This window comes from Equus quagga, chromosome 1 (genome assembly GCF_021613505.1).
Source record: "Equus quagga isolate Etosha38 chromosome 1, UCLA_HA_Equagga_1.0, whole genome shotgun sequence".
NCBI classification, from domain to species: domain Eukaryota; kingdom Metazoa; phylum Chordata; class Mammalia; order Perissodactyla; family Equidae; genus Equus; species Equus quagga.
Window position 1 is genome coordinate 96,312,138 of NC_060267.1, and position 23,106 is coordinate 96,335,243.

Consider the following 23,106-nt stretch of genomic DNA (forward strand, 5'->3'; position numbering starts at 1 on the left):
GTGGGGGCGTCAGGGTCTTAGTGGGAACTGTATAGGTTTTCCCAGCCCCGCCTGCTGAGGACTGAGAATTGGGGAGCACACACAGAGCCCAGACGGGGAGTTCCAACTACCCCCCCAAAGGAACCAGAGCTCCCCGGGAAAGGGCTGAGCCTGGGTGTGGGGCAGGGAGTACGGGGGACCTGGGAGCTGCAACAGATCGTAAGGAAGTGCTCCCAAAAATGTACAGGACAAGTGCAAAGGCCACAGAAGCGCCTCGGAGGGGCTCCCGCTGGCCAAATCTGGGGCAGTTTGAGTATAAAGAAGATGACAGAATTGTGCACCTACAAATGGTTAAGCAATAATTATATTTTACCACACAAAAAAATTTTTAAGATAATAATATGTTGATTTTTTTTCTTTTTTGAGAAAGATTAGCCCTAAGCTAACATCTGCTGCCAATCCTCTGCTTTCTGCTGAGGAAGGCCAGCCCTGAGCTAACATCCATGCCCATCTTCCTCTATTTTATATGTGGGACGCCTGCCACAGCATGGCTTGCTAAGTGGTGCCATGTCCACACCCGGGATCCGAACTGGCAAACCCTGGGCTGCCGAAGTGGAATGTGTGCACTTAACCACTGCGCCACTGATTGTTTAAAAAACCATGAGTCCATAGTGATACATTTCTAAAGTGGAGGAGCTTTGTGAAAGAAAAATGCCAGCCAATAAATGCAGAAAGAATGAAATCATTAGAAAATTGCCATTTTGTAGCCACCATCAGGGGTAAAAGGGTTTTGGGGAACAAGCTGTTCACACGGTCCTCCACCTTCCTGGGGTCTTTATGACCCTTCTATCCCCCTTGAAGTGGTCTAAGGTGGGAGACCGAACACAGCCAAAGCTGGGGGTGGGGGGCGGCGGCCCTGTCTCCAGCCTCTAGCACACCGGGCTCCATCACTGCGGAACCCTCCAGTTCCTGGGAGCCTCCACACCACCTCCAACCTTAGCACGTATGCCTAGCCGGACTTGGGTCTCGCCTAAGAAGTGACCTCCTCCGGGAAGCCCTCCCTCGGCCTGGATGAGATGGAGACTGCCCAGTGCACACCTCTGAAGGGCCCCCCACCACATGGACACCAGGCCCAGGGCCTCGGGAGAAGGTGGACGGGAGCACAGGCCCGAGGGCACAACACTTGCACAGCAAAGCCCACTCGGGACCTCCCCCCAGGCAAGGGGCCCAGGCTGTGTGGGTGGGGAAGGGGAGAGATGGGTGGCCCCTGCTTCAGTCTCCTCACTTGTAGCATCAGGGCATTATAGGGGTGAGGAGCCCCACCTTTCCTACAGGCTGGCCCAGCCGCCTCCCTCCAGCCGGACCCAGTCCTCCAGGACACTGTAGACATGCCCACAGGGTGAGGGGCCGTAACCTTAGTGTGGAGCGGCCCGTCTTCACCCAACACCGCACCCCACACACGCAGGCTTGTGAAGGGTTTTTTGTTTATTTATTTAAAACAAACATCTGTGCGCTATGTACAAGTCCGGCTCGTGGGTAGTGGGCGGGCGGGCAGGGGGCCAAGCTGAGTGGGAGAGCAATGGCAGCTGGAGGGAGTGGGGCTGGCTTCTCCATGCCTGCTACAGGGCCCACCGCCCCAAGGCGGCCCCCTCCCTGGCCCACGCCAATGGCTTCCCTCGGTCGTGACTTCCCCGCATGAAAGTGAGTGAGGGAGCCTCTTCCTAAAGCAAAATAAATACGTGCCTGGGGGTGGGACCTACCCCAGCCCCACTCTCACCCTAGGCCTGCAGCTGCTGCCATCTGACTCAGGTGTCAGAGAAAAGTGGGTTCAGGAGGCCAGGCCCTGCCAGGAGAGGGTCGGGTGGTTCCTGGCAGCCCATATCACCCCCGTGGTCCTGGGGGTGGTGGGCAGAGCTGGGCAGGGGCAGAGGCGAGGGGCCAGCCAGACCCCAAGGCTTTAAGGCAGAGCAGGGTGGGGGTGTGTGCAGCCCAGGGCCGGGCCAGCCTTTGGCACAATCAGGGGAGGTGGTGTGATGGCCATGAGCAGGGCCAAAGATGGGGGGTGGGGATGGAGGGGGCGTGAAGTCCTTGGTCCTGCACCTCCCACTCCAGGCCTGGCAGGTGGGCACTGGGGTCACGGGGTGGGGCCTTGGCCACCGCCTGACTTCTGTCCCCACAGCGTGTCTTTGAGCCTGCTCCTGGCGGTCAGCAGAGCGTGTCCGTGTTGAAGGAGAGCTGGGCCTAGCAGACAGTGGGTGGGCCGGGCTCAGGAGGCATCGTCCGGCACCCACCACTGCCCCACCTCTATCCCCTCCTCTGAGTTCTTTCTTGCCGGGGCGTTCCTCTTGTGGCCTCCCTGCCGAGTCTGGTTGCCCCTGTATTGACAGCTCTCCCCGTCCCCAGGCTCCGCTCCCATACCTCTATGCCCAGGCCTTCCACGTCCACTCTAGTCCTGAGCATCAGGCAGGTCCCTCTGTTCTCTTCTGCTTGGGACATCAGGGTCCCTGGGGCCACTCTTCCCCCACCCCTGCTTCCTACCCCAAGCCTGAGCCCTCTGGCCAGCTGGCTGCCCTGACTCGGCAGGTCCTGCTCACCCGTTCCTCCTCGAAGCTGATGAGGCCCTCGTCCTCCGTATCCAGGTCCTCAGGCTCGTCGGCCACAAGTGCCCGCAGCTCGGTGGGGGTGGGCCGTGGCCGGAACAGGCTAAGCAGGCGGCCCAAGGGGGACTGCAGGGCTGAGGGCGGCTCTGTCTCCTGCTGCTCCAGGTTGTCGCTCTGCTTCTTGGCGAAGTTCACGAACACCTGGTGGGCAGGGGCAGGTTGGTGTGCAGGGCCCAGCTCAGGCGGCCTGCACCCTTGGCCCGGGGCGCTCACGTTGTCCAGAGTGGTCTGGCTGACCGAGTAGTCCTCGATGCCCAGCACGCCCACCACCTGCTCCATCTTGCTGAACACCTGCGCCAGTGAGATGTGCTCCGACTTGAGCTGGTACTGCACCTTCGTGTGGTGCCGCTCCTGGGGGGGTGCAGAGGTCAGAGGCCACGTGGCCAGGGCCCCCGACCCTTCCCACCCCAGGGGGCCCCACCCACCTTGAGCATGGCCTCTGGAAAGTTCCGGTTGAAGAACCGCACCACGTCTTTCACGTTCTGGCTGCTCTTGGTCCTCACCGTGATCATGTAGCCATCTCCAAACCTGCAGGATAGGCCCGTGGCCTGCAGCCCCGGCCACCCAGGGGAGCCCATCCCCGACTCGCCACAGCCCCACAGCTCCTGCAGCCCTTGCAGCAGCATGCCCAGCTCACCGGTTCTTCAGGTGCTGGATGCTGCCCAGACAGCGCAGGCGCCCGTTCACCATGATGGCCAGCCGCGTGCACAGCGCCTCACACTCCTCCATGCTGGGCAGAGACACACGCAGAGTGGGCTGGCACGCAGTGGGGGGGTGGGGGAGGCACCATGCAGGGACAGGGAGGGGGCCGCACCTGTGCGATGTCAGCACCACTGAGCGCCCTGTCTTGATGAGATCCAGAATGAGGTTCCAGAGGAAGCGCCTGGCCTTGGGGTCCATGCCTGTGGTTGGCTCGTCCTGGGGGTGGTGCCAGGCTCAGCTGCTGCATCCCTGCTCACCCCAACTGGCCCCACTGGCCGCCTCCTGCCCAGGCCCACAGGAAGATGGGACCCAACCCCCCATCCCCCCAGGCTCACCAGGAAGATGAAGGCCGGGTACCCGATGAGGGCGATGGCTGTGGACAGCTTCCGCTTGTTGCCTCCGCTGTATGTGCCAGCCGGCTTGTCGGCATATTTGGTCAGCTCCAGCTTCTCCAGAGCCCACTTCACCACCTGGGGTGACAGCAGATGTCAAGGCCGGCCCTTTACACGGCCCCTCCCCGGCCTGGGCGACCCTCACCCGCGCCTCGTCCTTCCAGGGGATGCCGCGGAGCCGTGTGTACAGCTGCAGGTGCTCCCGGGCCGTGAGCTCGTCGAACAGGGCATCGAACTGCGGGCAGTAGCCCAGGCTCTGCTGCACCTGGAGCAGCTCCTTGAGCACACTGGGGATAAGCGCCATCAGCGCCGTCAGCCCCCAGCAGCGGCCACCTCACCTGCCCCTAGGCGCCCGTGCCCGCACCTGTGCCCGTTGACGAAGGCCTCGCCCCCCGTCGTGCTCTCATCACCCGTCAGCATCTTGAAGGTGCTGGTCTTCCCTGCGCCGTTGACACCCAGGAGGCCGAAGCACTCGCCAGGGCGCACGCCCAGGCACAGGCGGTCCACAGCCAAGATACGGCCAATCTTCCGAGACTTGTACACCTGGCGCAGGCGAGGGGCTGCCCACTCAGCAGGACGACACGCAGGCTGCCCCCCTGCCCCCACTGGCCCCGCCCCTTCCTGGAGCCATGCCCCTACCACAAGCCACGTCCACCCCTGCCCGGAGCTACACCCCGACCCTGACCACACTCCTACTGGCGCCACGCCTCCCCCTGGCTCCTCTTGGCACACCCAGGCCCACCTTGGTCAGATTCTCGATCTTGACCATGTCATTGTCAGCATCCCCCCGCAGTACTCGCTGCCGCTCATTGGCCACGTCCACGTCATCCTCCACGGGCTTGGTAGACACCGGCATGCGCCTGAGGGGACAGGGTGGGCAGTGTCCAGACAGGCCACCCACCATTGCCCAGTGCTCCCCCATTCGCTGTGGCCACACAGGAAGGTGGGCAGTGCCCAAACCAGCCACCTGCACCCACATTGCCCGGCACTTGCCCACTCACTGTGGCTGCCGCAGGAAGTTGTACTGGCACATGATGGTGAGGAAGAAACCCACGAAGCCCTCGAATGTCATGGCCACCAGCCCCCTGGTGACAATGTCCCACTCAAACGGGGACTTCATCTTGTCAAACTGACCTGTGGGGCAGTCAGCTCAGGGCCTGTGCCTGGGGCCTCAGGAGGCCCCTTTCACCCCCCAGGCCTGGAACTCCCCAGTCTCTGGAGCCAGACATGACCACCTCAGCCTCCCCACCCCAGGACACATGCCACCTGCCCACCCTGCCCCCCACCCCAGGGCCCCCACCACCCATCCGCTCCCCACCCCGAGGCTCTGCCACCTGCCTGCCCCCTCACCGATCTTGGCGTAGTACTCGTTGATATACTCGTTGTAGGCCATCTCCATGAGCCCGTGGCCCAGGTTGTAGTTGGGGAAGATGAGAAAGCAGCTTTTCAGATAACTGTTGACCACCTTGAGGTCCTGGAGAGTCAGAGGGGTCACGGGCACAGCCTCAGCCCAGCTGGCCGCCACGCCCTGCCGATCCCCACCCACTGCCCCACCTTGTTGCGCCTGCCTGCCCGCTGCTCCGCCTTGTCGTGCCGGCCATGCCCTGCCAATCCCCGCCCACCCACCACCCCACCTTGTCATGCTCGAAGAGCTGCAGCAGGAAGGTGGCCACGGTGGCCGTGATGCCGATGAAGAGGTTGATCACGATGAGAAACACGTAGGCCGAGCTGGGGACCTCGAACCAGAAGGAGGCTGGATACATGATGGGGGTGATGGACCACCTGTGGGCAGGGGGGTGGTCACCGGACAGCCTGACCCTGCCCTGCGCCCACTCCCACTGCCTGCTGCCCTTTACCCGTAGAGTAGAAAAAGGGAGAGCACGGCCGGGAAGTTGGTGGGCGATGTGTAGGCCGGCAGGTCGAACACGAACAGGATGATGACGCAGCAGGTGGCCGGAACCAGGTAGTTGAGCTACCAGAGCAGGGGTGACAGGTGAGGGGCTGGGGGCAGGGTGAGGGGCTCAGGGGTCAGAGGTGAGGGGTCCTGGGACAGAACTTGGCAGGCCTGGCAGGGACAGGGTGGTGGGATGGCCAGGGGTCTGGGGGTGAGGGGCCCCCTGTGGCCACATGGGGAGGGGCACACCATGTCCCACACGTAGTTGGCCAGCCAGTAGATGATGGGGTTGCAGCCGCTGACAAACTGCAGGTGCTTGGCCTTGGTGGACTTCTCAGCCACCAGGAAGACCACGAAGCTGGCCGGCACGAAGGACATGGCCACGATGATGAAGATGGCGATGACCACATCCGTGCCCTGCAGCCTGGAGGTGAGGCAGCCCTCAGCCCTGTCCAACACTCAGGCCCGCAGTGGTCCCCAGCCCACGCACGCCCCCACATACAAGTAATCCAGGGAGAGACTGGCACTCGTCTTGTTCATGGGGTGGTTGGTGACGGTGATGCCTGCAACACAGGGGAGGGCAGCCTCAGGGCCTGCTCCATGCCAGCTTGCTCCGTGCCCGCCCCCTCCGCCCTGCTCACCATAGGCTGCCGGGTTGCCCTTGCTCTTGGGCAGGTTGGCACGCAGGATGGCGTTGTTGAGGGTGTTGAGGTAGGTGGGCATGCTGTGGTAACCTTTGTTGTTGTAGAAAACCTGAGGGACACAGAAAGACCCCGAGAGCCCTGTGGGTCCCTGCAGAGCTCCGGTGAGGGCCAGATGCCACAGGGAGTGGGGCCAGGCGGCACTCACCTGGGCTGCCCTGCGCACCGCAATCTTCCGCACCATGGCTGGAGCCCGGGCGCCAAACGAGGCTGGGATGGATTTCTGGATGTTGCCGAAGGTGATGGCCCCATACCTGGGCGGGCAGGTCAAAGGACAGTGAGGCCAGGGCAGTGGGTGGCCACCCCTGGCCCACAGCTGGCATACACCCCTCCCACTCAGCTCACCGGTGCAGCCGGAAACGGTCAGAGGTGAAGAGCAGGTACTCGGAGACATTGTGGCCGGTGATGTCAGTCAGGATGTCACCCGTGACCACCCGCATCTGGGGCGGGTGCCCGCCCACACCACCCGGGCAGGAGAAGCCAGTGCCCTGTGCAGAACAGATGCAGCGGACGGGCTCCCGCACCAGGTGTGGCAGGGAGGGTGCCGATGTCCAGTTCTCTGTGGGCAGAGAAGGCACAGTTAGCCCGGTCCTCACTGCCCCATGACCCCAGGTGGCCCTGCCAGCCAGTACCTGGCCCAGAGGTGGGCAGCAGGGAGGCGTTCCAGGCCTGCAGTGGGTCCTCGTCTGGGGACACAGGGGAGTCGGAAGGGGCGGGCGAGGGTGGGGGCGGCACAAAGTTGGACAGTGGCAGCCCTTGTGTGAAGGACTCCAGGCACATGCTGTCAAAGAACCGTGCAGCCAGCAGGCGCGACTCCCCACTGCTCAGGTTCAGCGTGGGCCCCAGAGAGCCATTTGTGGGAGACTTCAGGACACAGGTGGCGCCCACGCCAGAGGGCAGCCGGAACGTGCTCACAAGCTGTTGGGGGCTGGCGTCAGGTGACAGCCGCAATCTAAGGGAACCCACAAGGTGAGTTGAGTGGGGATGGGTACCCACCCAGCTCAGCCGCCACATCCGGTCCCTGCCCACCCCGGCTCCTGGTGGGTGACCTCACCGGTATTCCCGGCGCTCCTCGTTGGCATAGGGGATGAAGTTGCCGCGGGGCTGGGTGTAGTTGTGGTACTGGGAGGGGGACAGGACCAGCGGGGGCAGGTCACCTGGTGGGGTGCGCATGGGAAGCCTGAGCAGGTTCTGACCGCCTGCCAGTGGCCCCCAGGCCAGGGTCCCCTCTTCCCAATATCCACAGGGTCCAAGCTTGGGGTCTGGGCCCCCAGGAGACATGACTCCCTGCAGACCCCAGAGTGAGCCTGTCAGCCTCAGGTGTAATGCCCAGACCCAGAATGGGTGTGGGTCTCCCAGTGGCTCAGGAGTGGGGCAGAACCACAGTCCCACTACGGTGTGGTGCTAGCCCTCAGTGCCCCTCAGCCTGGCAGGCGGCCGTACCAATCTCCGGGACAGAGAGGGCCACGGTCATGGCCACGCAGACAAAGAAGGCAGGCAGCAGGATCTGGGAGGAGAGTGCCTTGGAGTTGCGACGTGCACAGTGGAAACGCTTCACCAGGAGCCCGTGGAACTGGCGCACCTTCAGCCACCAGCCCTCCAGCTTGCGGCTGCCCTGGCCGACCCGCGTGAGGACCTCCGCCTCCGCCTCTGCACAGGGAGGCGGGCCTGAGCAGTAGCCCCACAACACCTTCCGGGGACCCTCCCCAGCCCCACCCTGCTGCCCCCCACCTTGCAGGCTGACATTGTCGGGGTCCTGCAGGTTGTCGAAGAGAGGACGGTAGTCGCCGTAGACGTCGGCATAGCCAGCTCCCTCCTCACCACGGGCAGAGCCCACTGAGGACGCGGACTGCAGCGATGCCTGCGATTGGGCCAGCTCCGCACACCGGGCCAGGTTGCCGGCCTGAGCCTCCCCGGATGCCAGACCCTCTGCCCCGGGCAGCACATCCTTCCTGGACTCCTTCACATCTGCCACCGCGGCCGGCCGGGGAAGGGGGGAGGGGGCTCAGGACTGCCTGCCACCTCCAGGCCTGCCTGGGACCCCAGCCCCCATGCTCACCCACCTACCCAGGAACCCTGGCCCCCAGAGACGGGGCCAGAGTGAGCAGCCCCAGGCCCAAGTTCACGCCTGGTGTGGAGGAGAGTGGGGTGTGGTGGGGTGGGGTGGGGTGGGGTTGGGCAGAGCTGATCAGCTGCTTCAGGGCCTCTCACCCGCCTCGCTGTTCTCCAAAGACTGGTCCTCCTCCGACACCTTGAGGAACACCTCCTCCAGCGTCGTGTCCATCAGCCCGAAGCTGCTCAGGTGCAGCGCGTCCAGACTGTGCTCCAGGTGCTGCAAAGGGCTGGGTGAGGCCCGTGGCCACATGGGCCACAGTCCAGGCGCTCCCCGCCACCGGACCACGCCCCCATCGCCTCAGGACCCGCCCCACCACTGACAGTCCCACTCCTTGGCCCCAACTGCCACCATGGCCCCACCGAAACCACGCCCCCTCCAGTCCTCAGACCCCACCTCTTCTACCAGCCCCGCCCCCACTGCCCCGCCCATCCACCTCCTCAGGCCCCGCCCCACCACTGACAAGCCAGCTCCTTAGCCCCACCCTTCCTCTACCTCCTGAGGCCCCAACCCCTAAATACACCCCTCCACCTCCTCAGGCCCCGCCCCTGAGCCGCACCCCTGGCCTCCCAGCCCCGCCCCACACCTGGAAGAGGCGCTCAAAAGCCCCCTTCCTGGCGGCCTCGCTGGGCAGGATGTAGGAGAGCTCGGTGCTCGTGTCTGAGACCAGCAGGCAGGAGGCCACGTGCTTTCGGATGAACTGAGAAACCTGGGGCTCAGAGCAGCTGCTCAACTGGGCCCGCCCTGGGGGGCTGGCTGTCAGCCCTGGCTCTAGGAGGGTAGGAGAGTAGGGAGAGGCTTCACTCAGGGGCGGGGGGAAAGGGACCCTCTAGGGGAGCCCAGCCAGGTCACGGAGGGGCCTGAGGAGAGGGCAAGCAGGCCTGACCAGCATCCTGGGCCCACTGGGGCAATAGTGGGGGCCCAGTCCCTCAACCACAACAGTCTTGGGGAGGCAGTCCAGGGGAAGGGATGCCCCAAGCCTGCTCAGGCGGCCTCAAAACAGACCTTGGGGGCCTCCTGGCTCGGCAGGCCGCTTGACCAGCGTGAGGCGGTAGCCGTCCCCATAGGCGCCCTTGAGGAAGAGTGGGGAGCCGCAGCACTTGAGCTTCCCGTGGGAGATGATGGCAATGCGATCCCCAAGCAGGTCGGCCTCGTCCATGTGATGGGTGGACAGGAGGATGGTGCGGCCTGGGGGAGGCCAGATTGGGGTCAGGGGGCTGGGCCGGGTGGGCCAGGTGGGGGCTCGCCCACACCCGCCCCATGCCCCACTCACCCGGCTTGTACTTCAGGATGAGGTCCCAGATGGCCCGGCGCGCATAGGGGTCTACACCAGCCGTGGGCTCATCCAGGATGATGGCGCGGGAGCCACCCACAAAGGCAATGGCCACGGAGAGCTTGCGTTTCATGCCGCCTGACAGTGTCTGAACCAGCGAGTGCCGCTTGTTGGAGAGCTCCAGGTCTTCGATCATCCTGAGGGTGGGCAGCAGGGGTCAGACCAGGACAGTGGGAGCTGGCCCCACCCCTGCCCCACCCCCACCCCACCCAGGCCATGCCCCACCCACTTGTCCATCTCCTTGCGGATCTCCTCCTGAGCCATGCTCTTGAGCCGGGAGTAGAACCAGAGATGCTCCTCCACCGTGAGCCGGTCAAAGAGCACGTTGTGCTGTGGACACATGCCCAGGTTCTTGCGGATCTCATCCATCTCTGTGCGGATGTCATGTCCGTAAATGGTGGCTGAACCCGACGTGGGCGGGAACAGGCCCGTGAGGATAGACCTGGGTGGGGGAGCAAGGTTATGGCCCCTACCTCCTGCAGGGAGCCCACCCTCATGCCCACTTGGTCAGAGACTCTGGGCCCATCCCCTGGCCGCAGAGTAGGCTCTGCCCTGACACTCACATGGTAGTGGTCTTGCCAGCCCCGTTGTGGCCCAGGAAGGATACCACCTGGTTCTCATAGAGGTTCAGGCTCAGCTTGTTCAAGGCCAGCTTCTTATCATTCTTGTAGACCTTGGTGAGCTTGTCCACACAGACCACCAGTGGCAGATGAGTGGGCTCTTCCTCCATGCCCCGCATCTCCTCTGCACCAGGACTGCGGGTCAGCACTAAGGCTGCCCTAGGCCCCTGAAACCCAGTGACTGCCCAAGCTGCCACCCTGGCACCTGGCTCACCCAAGCGCCGGCTCTCCATGGCACAGGCCTGGTCCTCCTCCATGACGCTGAGACGAGGGGCACGGGCCCATGGCCAGCTCCACTCCCACGCTTCTGTCCGCCCACTGCCCAGCCAGTAGGACTTCTGCAGCGGGAAGTACCAAGGCCGGGGCAGCCCGTACATGCCTGGGGGTTGGGGAGGGGAGGCTGACCCAGGGCTGGAGTCACTGTACACCCCAGGCCATGTGCCCCACCCAGGGAGCCATGCCCCCCTCCCCTCCTCCTCCAAAGAGTCAGTCTGTACCTGGGTGCACTGCCTCGATGTACCACGTGAGCACACCATAGACAGCTGCATCCACCATCAGCATAGTGACAGCCAGGAGCAGGTTGAAGTCATCTCCTTCCACGGGCGACTGGCTGAACGTGTGCCACTGGATGCCCACGCCCGCCACTTCGTACAGAGCGAAGTACTTGGAGCCCAGGCCAAAGGCTGTTGTGGACATCAGGGACTGAGAAGACAGCAATGTCAGTTGGGGGAGGTGGCTGGACACCCCCCACCCCGGGCCGCCCGCCCGCCCGTGCCCCTCACCGCAATGCACTTCTCAAAGGCGGTGATCTTATCGTGGGCCACCTCCTCGCGGATCGCCACATACATGTAGGGCACGTAGCTCAGGAAGTAGATGATGCCACCGCAGGCTGAGGCCAGCTTGGCCTTGGAGTATAGGACGGACACCAGGAAGCTGGGGGCAGGTGGGGCCACGCCCGTCAGCCACACCCCAACCTCAGCAGCACACCCAAAGCCCTCCCTCCCCGCCTGCTGCCAGCCACAGTGCGCACCAGAACATGATGGTGGCCACAGCGTAGACGGCCAGGAAGAGCCAGATGATGAGCACGTGGCTGTGCATGAGGACCTGGCCGTACTTGAGAATGGCGGTGAGCGCCGTCACTGAGATGGAGAGCTGCACAAAGCCTGTGATGAACCAGGCCACCCAGTGCACAGCATTGTTCAGGCCCATGGTCTTCATCACCTGTGGGCAGACCGGCCTTGGGGCAGGGGCGCTGGGAAGGAACACCCTGCCCCTGCCCTGCCAGCTCGGGCCTGGGGATGGAGGGGTGCCCATGGTTGCCCCCAACCCCTCTCGTCCCCATCCCTCCACATCCATCCCTCCCATCATCCCGTCTCCCTCTCCCCCATCTCCCCACCTCCTTCAGCCGGTGCTCCTTCTCGGCGACAATGTGCTGGATGGTCATGGCCACCGAGTAGACCCAGGAAATCACCATGCAGAGCGGCATCATGTGCTCGATGACAAACAGGAAGCTGGAGGATGCAGGGTGTGAGGGGGTGCTCAGCCTGCAACCCACCCCCCGCCCGGTGCCCACACTCACTCATCCCGAGTGTAGCAGGGGTAGGGAAACATCTGCACGTAGTTGCCTGGCTCCACCACGTCGTGCCCCACAAAGGTGTTGATGATGGCACGCTCCATCATGTCTGCGGGTGGGCATCAGCGTCAGTGTGGGCAGCTGGACCCGTCCCTCCGCCCCCTGGGGCGGCCCTCACCCTGAATCCAGACGAAGCCGTACAGGAAGTAGAAGCGGCCACCAGTGTTGGGTCCTGGCCGCCAGTAGGCCCGGCGGATCTCATTGGTTTTCTCGGTGAAGCTGGAGTTCTGGCGGATCTTGTAGTGCACGTGGGGCGGCAGGGAGCCGTCCTTGCGCGTCTGGAAGATCACGCCTGGGACGGGACGAGGGGCAGGTGGAGGGCCAGCCAGGGCGGGGGCGGGGTATGCGGGGCAGGGTGAGAGAGCAAGGGAGGGGTGTGCAGGTTGCTGAAAAGGAGCAGGGACTGGGCAAGATGAGGGGCGGAGCTGGGGAGGAAGGAGATGGGGTGGGGATGGGGTAGGGAGAGACCGGAGGAACGAGGGGCAGAGTGGGGCTGGAGGAGGAGAGAGGTGGAAGAGCAGGGGTTGTGGACCAGCGAGGGGGCCTGGCTCACTGGCGAACACGGTGACGTTGTCCTGGTAGGCCTGGTTGAGGGTGTAGTTGACGATGCTCTCCTCATCAGGAAAACCCTTGAAGATATCTACGCTCACCTGTGGGGAGAGGCATCGTTGGAGCCAGCCCTGCATACCAGTGGGGCCCTGCCAGGCTCGCCCACCCTACCTTGGACATGAACTGAATCCAGCCGCAAGCTGCATTGTCAATCGTGTCCAGCTGCTGCAGGAGGGCCGAGCCATTGGGCAGTGAGAAGTTGTCCTGGCGCAGGGCAGGCGGCAGCTCCTCCAGTGACAGGTTCAGTGCTTCGGGGTGCAGCCTCAGCTCCGCCACATACTGAGGGTGGAAGGCAAGCTCAGAGGCCCAGGACAGAGTGGGCTCCCCACCCCCACCTCCCCACCTGGCCCCCACACCTGGCCCCCCCAGCACCTGCTGCAGCCAGTGCAGGTGTTGCTGCAGCCTGCCCTGCTCCAGGAAGCTGCGGATCTCGGCTGAGATGTTGAGCCAGACCCAGGCGTGGTGAGTCACGTTGCCTATAAAGGCAAAGGTCTCGTTGGCCTGCAGAGGATGAGGGCATGGGGCATGGGGCTCATGGAGGGACCCTAGCCAGTGAGGGAGCTCTCCACTCTTGCTTCCCCCCACGGCTGGGCACCAGCCACTGGCTGGTCCCCACCAGCAACCAGTTTTGCTCTGGCCAAACTTTCTCCTGGAAGCTCCAAGCCCTCCCCCTCCCCGCCTACTGCAGCGCCCCCTTCCGTGAAACTCACTCCAGTCGGCAGGCTCCCCGGGCCGCAGGCCACTGGTTCCCCTGTCTCTCCAGCTGTGCCTTCCCAGCTCCTTGTGACCCTCCTCCACAGGTCCCTTGCAGAGCCCTGACACTCGGCTCTCATCCCTGCCACACTCATCCTAGGGCCCCCTCCACAGCCTCTCCTCTCCCTGGACCAGTCCCAGCGCCATTTCTCCTTGTTCCACACCGGACCTCTTCCCTGGGATGGCCACAGACATCTTGCCCTCAGCAAGCTGCAAACCACCTAGCTGCCCTGCTCAAATCTCGCCCACTGGACGCTGCTCTGGAAGGCTTCTGCATGCCGCCCCTCTGCCGTCCTCAACAGCTGCCCAGCCCTGGACACACCCAGCCAGGACAAGACCCTGCACACCAGCACCTCCAGTGCATCCCCAGGAATCAAGTGACCCTACACCTTGAACACGCGCATGGATCCCCCACCCGCAGAGCCAAGTGGAAGCTCAAGGGCCAGGGCTGCACCCCTCCCATGCCATTTCAACCGACCTCCTCAGCTCAGGGGTCCTCGGCCACAGAACCCTCCGCCCAGCACCTCCGGCTCGTGCCCCAGAGGACACGCGCGGCTTGAATGCCCAGTGCGCCAGAATCACGCACCTTGAGGATGACGCGGTCTGCCTCAGAGCCTGCTGGTGCATACAGGATCTTGGGGTTGCTGGTCATGAGGTGCACGAGGAGGCCCAGGTTGCGCTGCTCCTTGCTCGTGAAGCCCAGGGAGCTCATGTTGCCCCGTCGCAGCGCCTCAGGCTCAATGGTGCTGGGGTTGGGGGGGAGGGCGTTAGGGGCAGAGCTGGGGTCGGGATGGGGCGTCAGGTGTGGGTATGAGATGGGGCAGGGCTCCAGGGGTGGGTGTGGGATAGGGCAGGGCCTCAAGGTTGGGAGCATGGCTGTAGAATGGGGCGCACCGGACAGGGGAAAGACCTCAGGGTTGGGGCAGTACATCGGGTGGAGTGGAGCATGGTGAGGGGTGAGACGCGGAGGGGGGGCAGGCCCCACCCCATCTGTCTTGCACGCCTCCCTGCCCTGCACCTACCGGTTGTTGCCACACAGGATGGGCTGCAGGCCCGCCCAGAGCTGCACGAAGGCTGAGCACTGGCCCTGCAGCGCATCCAAGGAGGCAGGGGCCCCGGCGGACGGGGCACCCTCCTCGGCTGTGGTATTGGAGCCCGTGCCGGCCCAGGCCCCGGGGCCCGTGCTGTTGGCTGCCCCACCAGGGCCGCTGGCCGAAGGCCCAGGAGCACGGCCAGCACAGGCGCCCTGAGGTAGCAGCAGGGCCAGGGCCGAGAGGATGTCCACATCCTGCAGAACCTTTTGGGCATCCAGCAGGTCCTCCAGTAATGCCTGCAGCCGCCGTGGGGGTGGTGGCTGCTGCTGGGTGGACGATCCGTTGGGGGCCTCTATGCCCAGCTGAGGGGAAATGGGGCAGGTGAGGCAAGGCGGGCCCAGGGGAGGGAGCAGGGGCTGGGGGTGGATCTGCAGGCTAGGGGTGGGACAGGGAGGACAGCAGCAGGGGGACACTGGGTGGGAGAAGGGGGATAGAGGGAGAGTCTATAGCCTAGGGAAAAGGGGAGAACCGGCCAGGGACAGGAGACAGACTGGGGTGAGGGCATGGGCCGGGCAGAGGCACAAGGCATGACATTGTTGGGGGTGTGGGACACCCACCACAGGCACAGCCCACACACAGCCTTGGGCTCAGCAGTCTCCTAGGATGCCAAGGAGCCCCATCAGCTCCTCCAGCCCAGGCAGGGGACCTGCAGGCCAGCTGGCAGGCAGGGCCTCACCTGGTGGGCAATCTTGGCCATATCCAGCTGGTTCCGGAGCTCGGCAGCCAGCCCAGAAAAGTGCCGGGCCCGGGCTGCAGCCTGCCCACTGCAGACAGTGTCCCGGTAGCCCTGCAGCGCTGCCTGCTGACCCCAGGGCACCGCGAGGATCCTGCCCAGCATCCCAGAGCCGGGTGTGCACGTGAGTTGCTCCAGGAGGGCAGGGGCCAACAGCAGCTCCTGGGGGCGGGGGGCAGGGCGACAGCTGGGAAGGAGCCCCAACCAAGAGAAAACCAAGGCCCTGGCCTCACCCTGCCCCACCCACCTGAGACTACCCAGGTTCCGTAGTGGGGGGTGGGCCAGGACAGACACACATTACCATCCTGTCTCCCCCTCCCCATGCCAGCCACAAACTCCTGGGGATCCTCTCTCACCCCCAGGAGGAAGTTGGAATTATCAAGGGGGCCCTTTCCTCAACCACCCAGGCAGAAACCCCCACCCAGAGGCAGGCAGCATGCCTTCCGTCCCACCAACAGGCTCCCTCACCTCCATCCGGAAGAGGGGACTACTGCCCAGGCTGCTCCAGGGCTCCTGACCCCCAGGGAGGTCTGACTCCGCATCCAGGGCAGGTGAAGACCCAAACAGCAGGTGATAGACCTGGGTGCGATGGGGGCCGTGGCTCAGGTGGGGGATCCCCCTCACCCCAACCCTGCCATCAGGGGAGGGCAGAGTGGAATGGCCAGGGCTGGGGCTGCCCCGAGAGCAGGCCCACACTCGCTTACTGCTGATGCTTGCCCCACCTCACCTCGGGCAGGTCCACCTGGGCAGCAAGGAGGGCCTGGGCTGTGCTGTTAGGCAGCGACAGATTCTGTGTCAGGAAACGCCAGAGCTCCCGCGGGTCCCTGGCCACCGAGTCCAGAGAGAAGGAGGACACTGGACAGACAGAAGGATGGGGCTGAAATCCAGGTCTGCCTGGGGCTGAGGCACCTGGAACAGGCTCAGAGCCGAGCTTTGGGCACCATGGCTCGGCCGCTGTGGCGGGCAGCTCAGCCGGGCCCGCCAAGCTTGTGTGCTCTGGGAGCTCAGAGCAGCGGTTTAGACTGAGAGCCCAGGGCACAGACGCAGGCCTGGGGTAGGCAGTAACCAAGCCGGGGTTCAAACCCAGCTGACACCAGAGCTGGGGCCTCAGCTCCCTAGTATAGGCACCGCCCAGCCCACCCAGGGCGCACCTGCAGGTCTGTCCAAGTGGCTCTCCCAGGTGTCCGGGCCTGAGCTGAGGGCCTCCAGGTGCTGGCGCAGGGCCTCGAGCTCCGAGCCCAGGCTAGGCCGTGCTGGGTCAAACAGGTTGCCCTCCTCCACCACGCGGTTGAGGCGCTCCAGCAGCTGAGTGACCCTGCACCACCAGTGGACATCACCCGCTGGCCGCCAGGCCCTAGGATTGGGGAGGAGGCTGGGCTCCAGGGGAGGGGGCACTCACGTGGAGTTGGCGTACTGCAGGAAGCCGAACTCATCCCGCTGGCCATCCGGGCACAGCGACTGCATGACAGGCAGGATGCCCGCGGAGGTGAGGGGTGCGGCGGTGTAGAAGGCTGTGGGGGACAGGGTGGGGGAGACAGGAGAACAGGAGAGACCGAGGAATCAAGAAGGAGGAGGGGGACAGAGACCGAGAAGAGAAATTTAGAGAAAGTCAAGAAGGAAAAGCAGCTTCAGGCAGCAGATAGGGGACAGGGCCAAGAATTCTGGTGCCAATGACCCCAGCAGGTCAGAGGTCGAAGAGCATCTTGCCGTCCCTTTCCCATAAATCCCAAAGCATCCCTCTTCCCTCAGCCAACCAAGACCAAAATGCCCTGACGCCTCCCCCAAGAATTTAGTTGTGGTACTGCCCACAGATCCCAGGGGAGCACATGGGGCCCCTACTGGGCAGCGACCTCTGACCTCTCTGGCCAGCTGGTTAGTAGAGTGAATGCAGGAGCCCCCAAGGGTCTGAGGGGAAAGCAGCCAGGTGACCCAGCCCCAGCCCAAGCTAGCCCAGGAGTCCCAGCCCTGCCAGGTGGGGCCAGACGACCCCACAGAAAGAGGGAGACACTCGGGGAGCTTGATGCATGAGCCACTGTGGCCAGGTGGCCCGGCCCTTCACTACCCACTCCCCACCCCCACCGAGAGCCAGCTGTTCCTGACAGTGGGCAGGGGGCTCTGCAGGACCCCGCTGGCCAGGGACAGGCTGTTAATGCAGGCGGGGGCTGGGGTGGGGAGTTGCTCAAGCTGTACCAGGAGGCCCCGCAGGGCCATCCTGTGGCTGCCGCCTGGGGCCAGCAAGAAGGAGGCGGCCGCTCACTTACAGACTGCATGCGGGCCCGGAGGAAGACAAGAGACCATGCGGGGGAGGGGCAAAACAGAACAGAGGAGAGCAGTGAGGAATGGCCACCACAGCCAGCCACGGCCTCCAGCCGGGCCAGGAGGCGTGGCCAGAGACCACGCCAGGAACAGGCCTATGGCCTGTGCTGGGGGTGGGGGGGCGGGGTACCGTGGGAGCTGGGAAACATTCATGTGGTTACGTGCACACGGGACGTGACTGATGTGGTAAGGGTGGCCTGCCCCACCCTGCCCACCCCCCGCCGTGCTCTGGGCCCACCTCCGAGGACCCTCACCTTCCTTCACAGAGATGGTCGGTTTCTTCTGCCGAAGGCCCAGCAGGATGAAAAAGAGGACCAGAGGGATGAAGATCTCGAAGGCCAAGACCCACTAGAGAGGGCAGGCTGAGTGAGGCCACCTGTGCAGGGCAGCCTGGCCTCCCATGCCCCCTGCCCAGGGCTGGACAGGACAGACCCAAGACTTCCTCTCCCTGCCAGATAGACAGACACTCCCCCTCACCCCCCCGGAAGGGCCAGCCCAGCCTGGACCCTGCATGCTCCCCCAGGGGCCAGAGGTCAACACAGGCTCTCCAGGGCCAATGGAGGTTGCAGCTCCCTCCTCCAGGGCCTTTACAAAGGGCGAGAGGGCAAGCGCTGTCTGGCCCAAGCGATCAGGTCTCCAGCCCTGCAGCCCAGATTCTGCTTGCCACACTGAGGGCCAGCAGGGGCAAATCCGCCAGCATGAGTCCACGCTAACCCATGCATCTGCCCAGCTCATCTTCTTCCCCACCTGCAGGACCATCTGGGCAGATCTCGGAGGTGGCCTCTGCCAACCTGCAGCTCCCACACTCCCTGGGGTCAGCCCTCCTCCCCACCATTGCCACGCCACTATGCCCCCACACAAGGGCCTAGGGAGACGCGGCATGGCACTGGGGTGGTCTGGTTCTAGCCCACCTGAGCCTCCAGGAAGACCTGGGCAGGGTTCTGACACCTCCCAGTTCCCCAAGCACCTCCTTCTGCCCTGGCCCCTCTCCCTCACCCCAGATGGCTCAGGTGGGCGTGGCAGCCCTGCCTGCTGGGGGCCTTTGCTCAGTGTTCCCAGGATGGCTCCCACCACCTGGCACCAAGGTGAGCCCTGGTGGGCCCTGCTCTGTATGGGAAAGAAATGCCAGAGCCTCCAGGGGCCCCACTTCCCCTTGTTTCACCTGGAAAAGGGAAGGACTTCATTGTTCTCACTCCCCTACTCCAGCTGGGGTGGGGAGGAGTGGAAGGAGGAGGAGGACCTCAGGCCAGCTGCTCTTTGGGGGAGCACCCTGAGCAGGCGAGGATGTACCCCAACCCCCACCCCGACCAGCTCTTTTCAGATGCCCCAGGTTTCCTTCATCCTCACACTTCCCCGACAAAACAGACTTCAGAGCCCCCACCCCCACGGCACTCTGGCCCGGCCCCCAGTCCCCTGGGGTGGGGCAGCTGCTGCCCTGTTTACTGTGCTTTGACAATAGCGCTCTGTGGTGTGGAACACCCTGCTGTGTGTCCACGCCCCACACCCACTCCGGCCCGTGCCAGCCTCCACCAAACACCCCCTCCGCAAGCCTGGATCTAGCCCAGGGCTGGCCAGGGAGACATCATGGGCACCCATGGGGCTGGGGAGAGGCGCATGCCACACACACACACACAGAGCAAGGGTGGCTGCATGCAAGCGGCGATGTAAGAGGCTGGGGTCACAGCTACGGTGCCAGCCCCACCCACACCCGACCTGCCACCGGGCACCTCCACCGCGTAACTGCAGCAACAGGCCGTGGCTGCCTCCTGGTTGCTATAGCAGCGGCCGCGCACGAGCTGAGCTGCAGGGAGGGAGAGGAGAGGCCTGCTGGGCAGGCGGGCAGCCAGAGGGGCATCTGGTTACAGGCAGGCAACACAGGTTCAGCCCCATCTGGACACCTGACCTAGGCACCCCACCCGGAGCCCTGCAAGGTGGTCCAATCCCTGTCCCTGGTGCCCCAATGAAGTCCGTGGGGCCTGGGTGCCCTGGCCGGGCCTGCATCCCCTCCTGCTTTGTCAAGGGCAGAGCAGATGAGACCTGAGGGGGAAGTTCTGCCTCCCACCCCAGCAACCTAGAGACAGCGACCTGGTCCCCCCACCAGGAGCAGCCTGTGGCCCCACCGTAGACCCACATCCAGCTAACTGGGAGGGGATAGGCCACACTCACAGATGAGAAACTGAGGCACAGAGCTTAGGAAGAGGGAGCAAGCAAGGCACCCAGGCCCTGGGTTCCTCCCCTCCAGACCAGGCAGGCTTTCCACAGGGCACATCCCCCTCAGCGAGGCCACCAGCATGCAGGCAAAACCTCTGCTGGCCAAGCCCAAGGGTCCAACTCTGAAGCCCAAGACCCTCCTGGGAAAGTGGGGGTCTGGCAGGAACATGCCCAGCATCGGCCCAGCCCCAGCCCCAGCCCCACATTGTGAGCTCGGCAAGCCCTCAGCCACCCTGGAGAAAGAATTTCTGGTTCGCTGTAGCCACAGGCTAAGGATCTCCATGTGCTCTAACCAGCCCCTGCAAACACCATGGGGCAGGGGCACAGGGAGCTTTTGGGGAGGCCCAACCTAACAGGTGGAGGCCACTCCTGGGTACAGGACAGTGGGCACCTCTCACCTGCTGGCCGGGTGCCCCACAAGCCACTGCTTCCTGCCCTGAACCTTGGGGTCCCCAGTGGATGCAGGGGCCATCATTCTAGCTCCTGCTCCCAGCCCCAGTGGGTCCTTCTTGCCAAGAGCCCGAGGCTGATACTGATGCATGCCCACATCTCAATGCCCCTCCCCCTGAGCCCCGCCCTGCTGTCCCCAGTGACCCAGAACCTGAGGCAGAAGAAGCTGCACCAGAGGCCGCCTGGGGCTGCAGGCCTGATCCACAGGACCCAGCCAGCCAGCCCCAGGCACGCTGGGCAGGGAGTGTACCTGACCCTGGCTCCCTGCCAGGGCCAGGTGCCCAGGGGAATCCTGCCAGGCCATGGTGATGAAGGCCACCCTGCCCTGTCCGCAGCCCCGGGGTTCCCATTGTGCACTTTGAAGCCCTTCTCAAGGAGGGACCCAGGCAGGAGCTGGTCGGCCCAAAGGGTCCCAGGGCCAGATGAGACAGGAGCCTCCCAGGCCCCAAGTAGGCAAGAGGATGCTTCCTTCTCAGGGTCCTGACCCCAGCCCCTTCTGGGCCCCATCCTGGAAAATCCCCCGGGCTTGTTCAGAAACCCGAGCTGCCCAGGATTCTCTGGTGTGTGTGCTGCTGCTGGCTAGGCAGGCCAGCAGGAGACGCCCCTGCCCTGCCCAGGGCTGAGGCGGTGATGGCCAGCATGATGACATCCATACTGCCCCAGCCCTGCTTCTCACCAGGGCTTCTGTCCCTGACAGTGGCTGTGCCCCGCGCCCTCAGGACCTGGGCTGCCCCAGGCACAGGGCAGAGCTGGGGAACGTGGTGGTCATAGCTCCAAGCAGCAGGACCTGGCCCCCAGAGGAGCCTGGAAGGGAGAATCAGAGAGTGGATCAGCCTCAGGGAAGATAGCCCCAAAGGACAAAAGGGTGCAGGGACTTGGGCTGGCCGGGGGTGGCACAGCAAGGACATTCCCGGTGGTGAGAAAGCACTAGCCAGGGCTAGTGGACGTGATCGCGGGGTGTGGAGGAGGAGGAGGAGGATGTGGAGGAGGAGGAGGATGTGGAGGAGGAGGAGGATGTAGAGGAAGACGGGGATGTGGAGGAGGAGGACGAGGAGGAGGAGGAGGACCAGGAGGAGGAGGACCAGGAGGAGGAGGAGGACGAGGAGGAGGAGGAGTGCCTGCCCAAGGGCAGAGGAGTGGTGTAGGGAGGGAAGAGACAGGGTCCCTGCAGGGGTTCCAGGGGGCCTGGGCCCAGAGACCATAGAGCTTCTGAGCTGGATCGAGTCCCCCAAGCCAGCCCTCCGTCCGGGGAAGCAGGGGCTCCCGCGACCCCAGGGTCCCTGGGGCCGCCCCCACCCCCACCCCCGCAGCTGGCCCGGGAGAGCGAAGAGCGCGCTGCGGAGGGCGCCCGTCCCGTGACTCAGCCGAGCACCGTGAATGTCAACGGGCGCGGGCGGCGGACTGGGCTCGGTCGAGTCCCTTCCCCGGAGGCCGCAGCGCGGCAGGGGCGGGCAGGCGGGGCACGGCTGGGAAAGGACGCCCGCCCGCCGCCCGCTCCGTCCGGGGTCTGCGCGCGCCCGGTCCCGCCGGCCGCACGTGCGCGCGGGGAGCGCGCCGCTGGCCACGGTGCGCGCGGCCTCCGACTCCCGACAGGCCCGCGGCGCGCAGGGTCGCTCACCGGGCTCCGGCGCTTCAGCGTCACGTTCTTCCAGAGCAGCAGCTGCAGCTGGTGCAGGAAGCCCATGGCGGGGCCGCGCTTCGGCCGCCTCCGAGACGCGGCCCGCTCCTCTGCGCGCCCCGCCAGCCCCGCCGCTCGCCGCGCCGCTCGGCATCGCCCGCGCGGGGGCGGGGTCTCCGGCGTCGGGACCGGCTCCGCGCTGGCTCCGCCCCGGCGGTCTCGGCGACAGCCACTCGCCGGCGCCCGGCCCGGCCCGGCCCGTCCCGCGCCGCCCGCGCTTAAAGCCGCGTTGTGACCGCCAGGGGGCGCCCGCCGCCCCGACCCCCTCCCCCCTCCCCCGCCCTGGCCGTTCCTGGAGCTGGACCCCGCGCCAGGGGCTTCCCGGTCGCCCCCATCTCGCCAGGCGTTGAAGTGACGTGCCCAGGGCCCACATCTAAACAGAGACTCCCGACTCACCCTCTTCCAGGGCGCCCCTTTCCCAGGAGCACCAGGCCTGCGTGCAGCATCCCCCGTTGGAATCCTTCCTCATAGGCGCCCCAAGGTGGCCACTGGCCCCAAAGGCGCCCTGGGGGGATGCGGCGGGAGGCTCGGCCCCCACCAGGTCATCACCTCTGCCCGCCTTCCTCGCAGAAATGCTGGTAGCAGGAATTTCGTCTGCGCGTATGAGCCAGGTCCCCGTTCCTAGGGGCACTGTGGGGCTGGAAGGGGTCAGCCACTCGCACTTGGGCAGCAGATAGCTCAGCCCTGGCTGGAGACCCCACAAGTGTAGGACAGGAACTGCCCTCAAGCCTTCACAGTCAATGTCCCCGTCCAAGCCAGCACATCCTGACCCACTCCCCTTGAGAGGGGATGGTGAGAGGGGCTGCAGGTGGGCTATAAGAGTTTCCTGTATCCCTTGTGAATGAGCCACTTGGTGACTAAATGGCAGGATGGGCCTGGCTGGGCTATGCCGGGTCAGCTGCTGTCTGGGCATCAGGAGGAAGGCACCCACTGCCCGGGGAACAGCTCCCTGCTGGCAGAGCAGGGAGGGTGCTCAGGGACACTCACGCTGCTCCCTGTATGAGTGGCTCATGTTTGTCCCCACATCTGAGAGTGAGTCTGGCCTCTGCACAGGGACTCGGGGTCCAGTGAATTGGGCAGAGTGGTTTGGCACAGGCTGCAGCAAGGACAGACCCAGGTGCTGCCTGAGGTGCAGGGTGGATTCGCGGGGTGGCCGGCAGAGGGCAGCAGAAGGCTGGCCGCCCCTGAGGGAGGGGAAGCCATGTGGGTGGCACTGATGGCTCCTCCCCAGCCTC

The 23,106-nt window shown here is 64.8% G+C and overlaps 1 protein-coding gene across 2 annotated transcripts; it reads right to left on the reverse strand.

Moving 5' to 3' along the window:
• Nucleotides 1-1,453: 1,453 nt before the first annotated feature.
• Nucleotides 1,454-21,976, reverse strand: ABCA2 (ATP binding cassette subfamily A member 2). 2 transcript variants are annotated; one of them, XM_046674420.1, is made up of 49 exons: nt 21,812-21,976; nt 17,787-17,880; nt 17,478-17,480; nt 16,616-16,727; nt 16,368-16,531; nt 15,944-16,071; nt 15,685-15,795; nt 15,160-15,378; nt 14,412-14,785; nt 13,976-14,135; nt 13,009-13,137; nt 12,748-12,915; nt 12,581-12,677; nt 12,146-12,319; nt 11,974-12,076; nt 11,791-11,905; nt 11,425-11,615; nt 11,177-11,327; nt 10,892-11,096; nt 10,609-10,773; nt 10,338-10,518; nt 10,004-10,216; nt 9,715-9,911; nt 9,447-9,629; nt 9,028-9,212; nt 8,540-8,660; nt 8,060-8,296; nt 7,772-7,978; nt 7,383-7,485; nt 6,961-7,280; nt 6,674-6,887; nt 6,477-6,582; nt 6,269-6,380; nt 6,130-6,190; nt 5,877-6,051; nt 5,590-5,705; nt 5,368-5,515; nt 5,084-5,207; nt 4,735-4,867; nt 4,476-4,593; nt 4,098-4,276; nt 3,879-4,020; nt 3,677-3,811; nt 3,454-3,557; nt 3,277-3,369; nt 3,065-3,167; nt 2,853-2,990; nt 2,574-2,780; nt 1,454-2,220 (listed from the first exon to the last, which is right to left on the reverse strand). In XM_046674420.1, the coding sequence occupies exons 1-49, from the start codon at nt 21,875-21,877 to the stop codon at nt 2,185-2,187; spliced, it is 7,320 nt and encodes a 2,439-aa protein (XP_046530376.1). In that variant the 5' UTR covers nt 21,878-21,976; the 3' UTR covers nt 1,454-2,184. The 2 variants fall into 2 exon arrangements, with proteins under 2 accessions (XP_046530376.1, XP_046530383.1); XM_046674427.1 differs by lacking the exon at nt 17,478-17,480.
• Nucleotides 21,977-23,106: the final 1,130 nt, after the last annotated feature.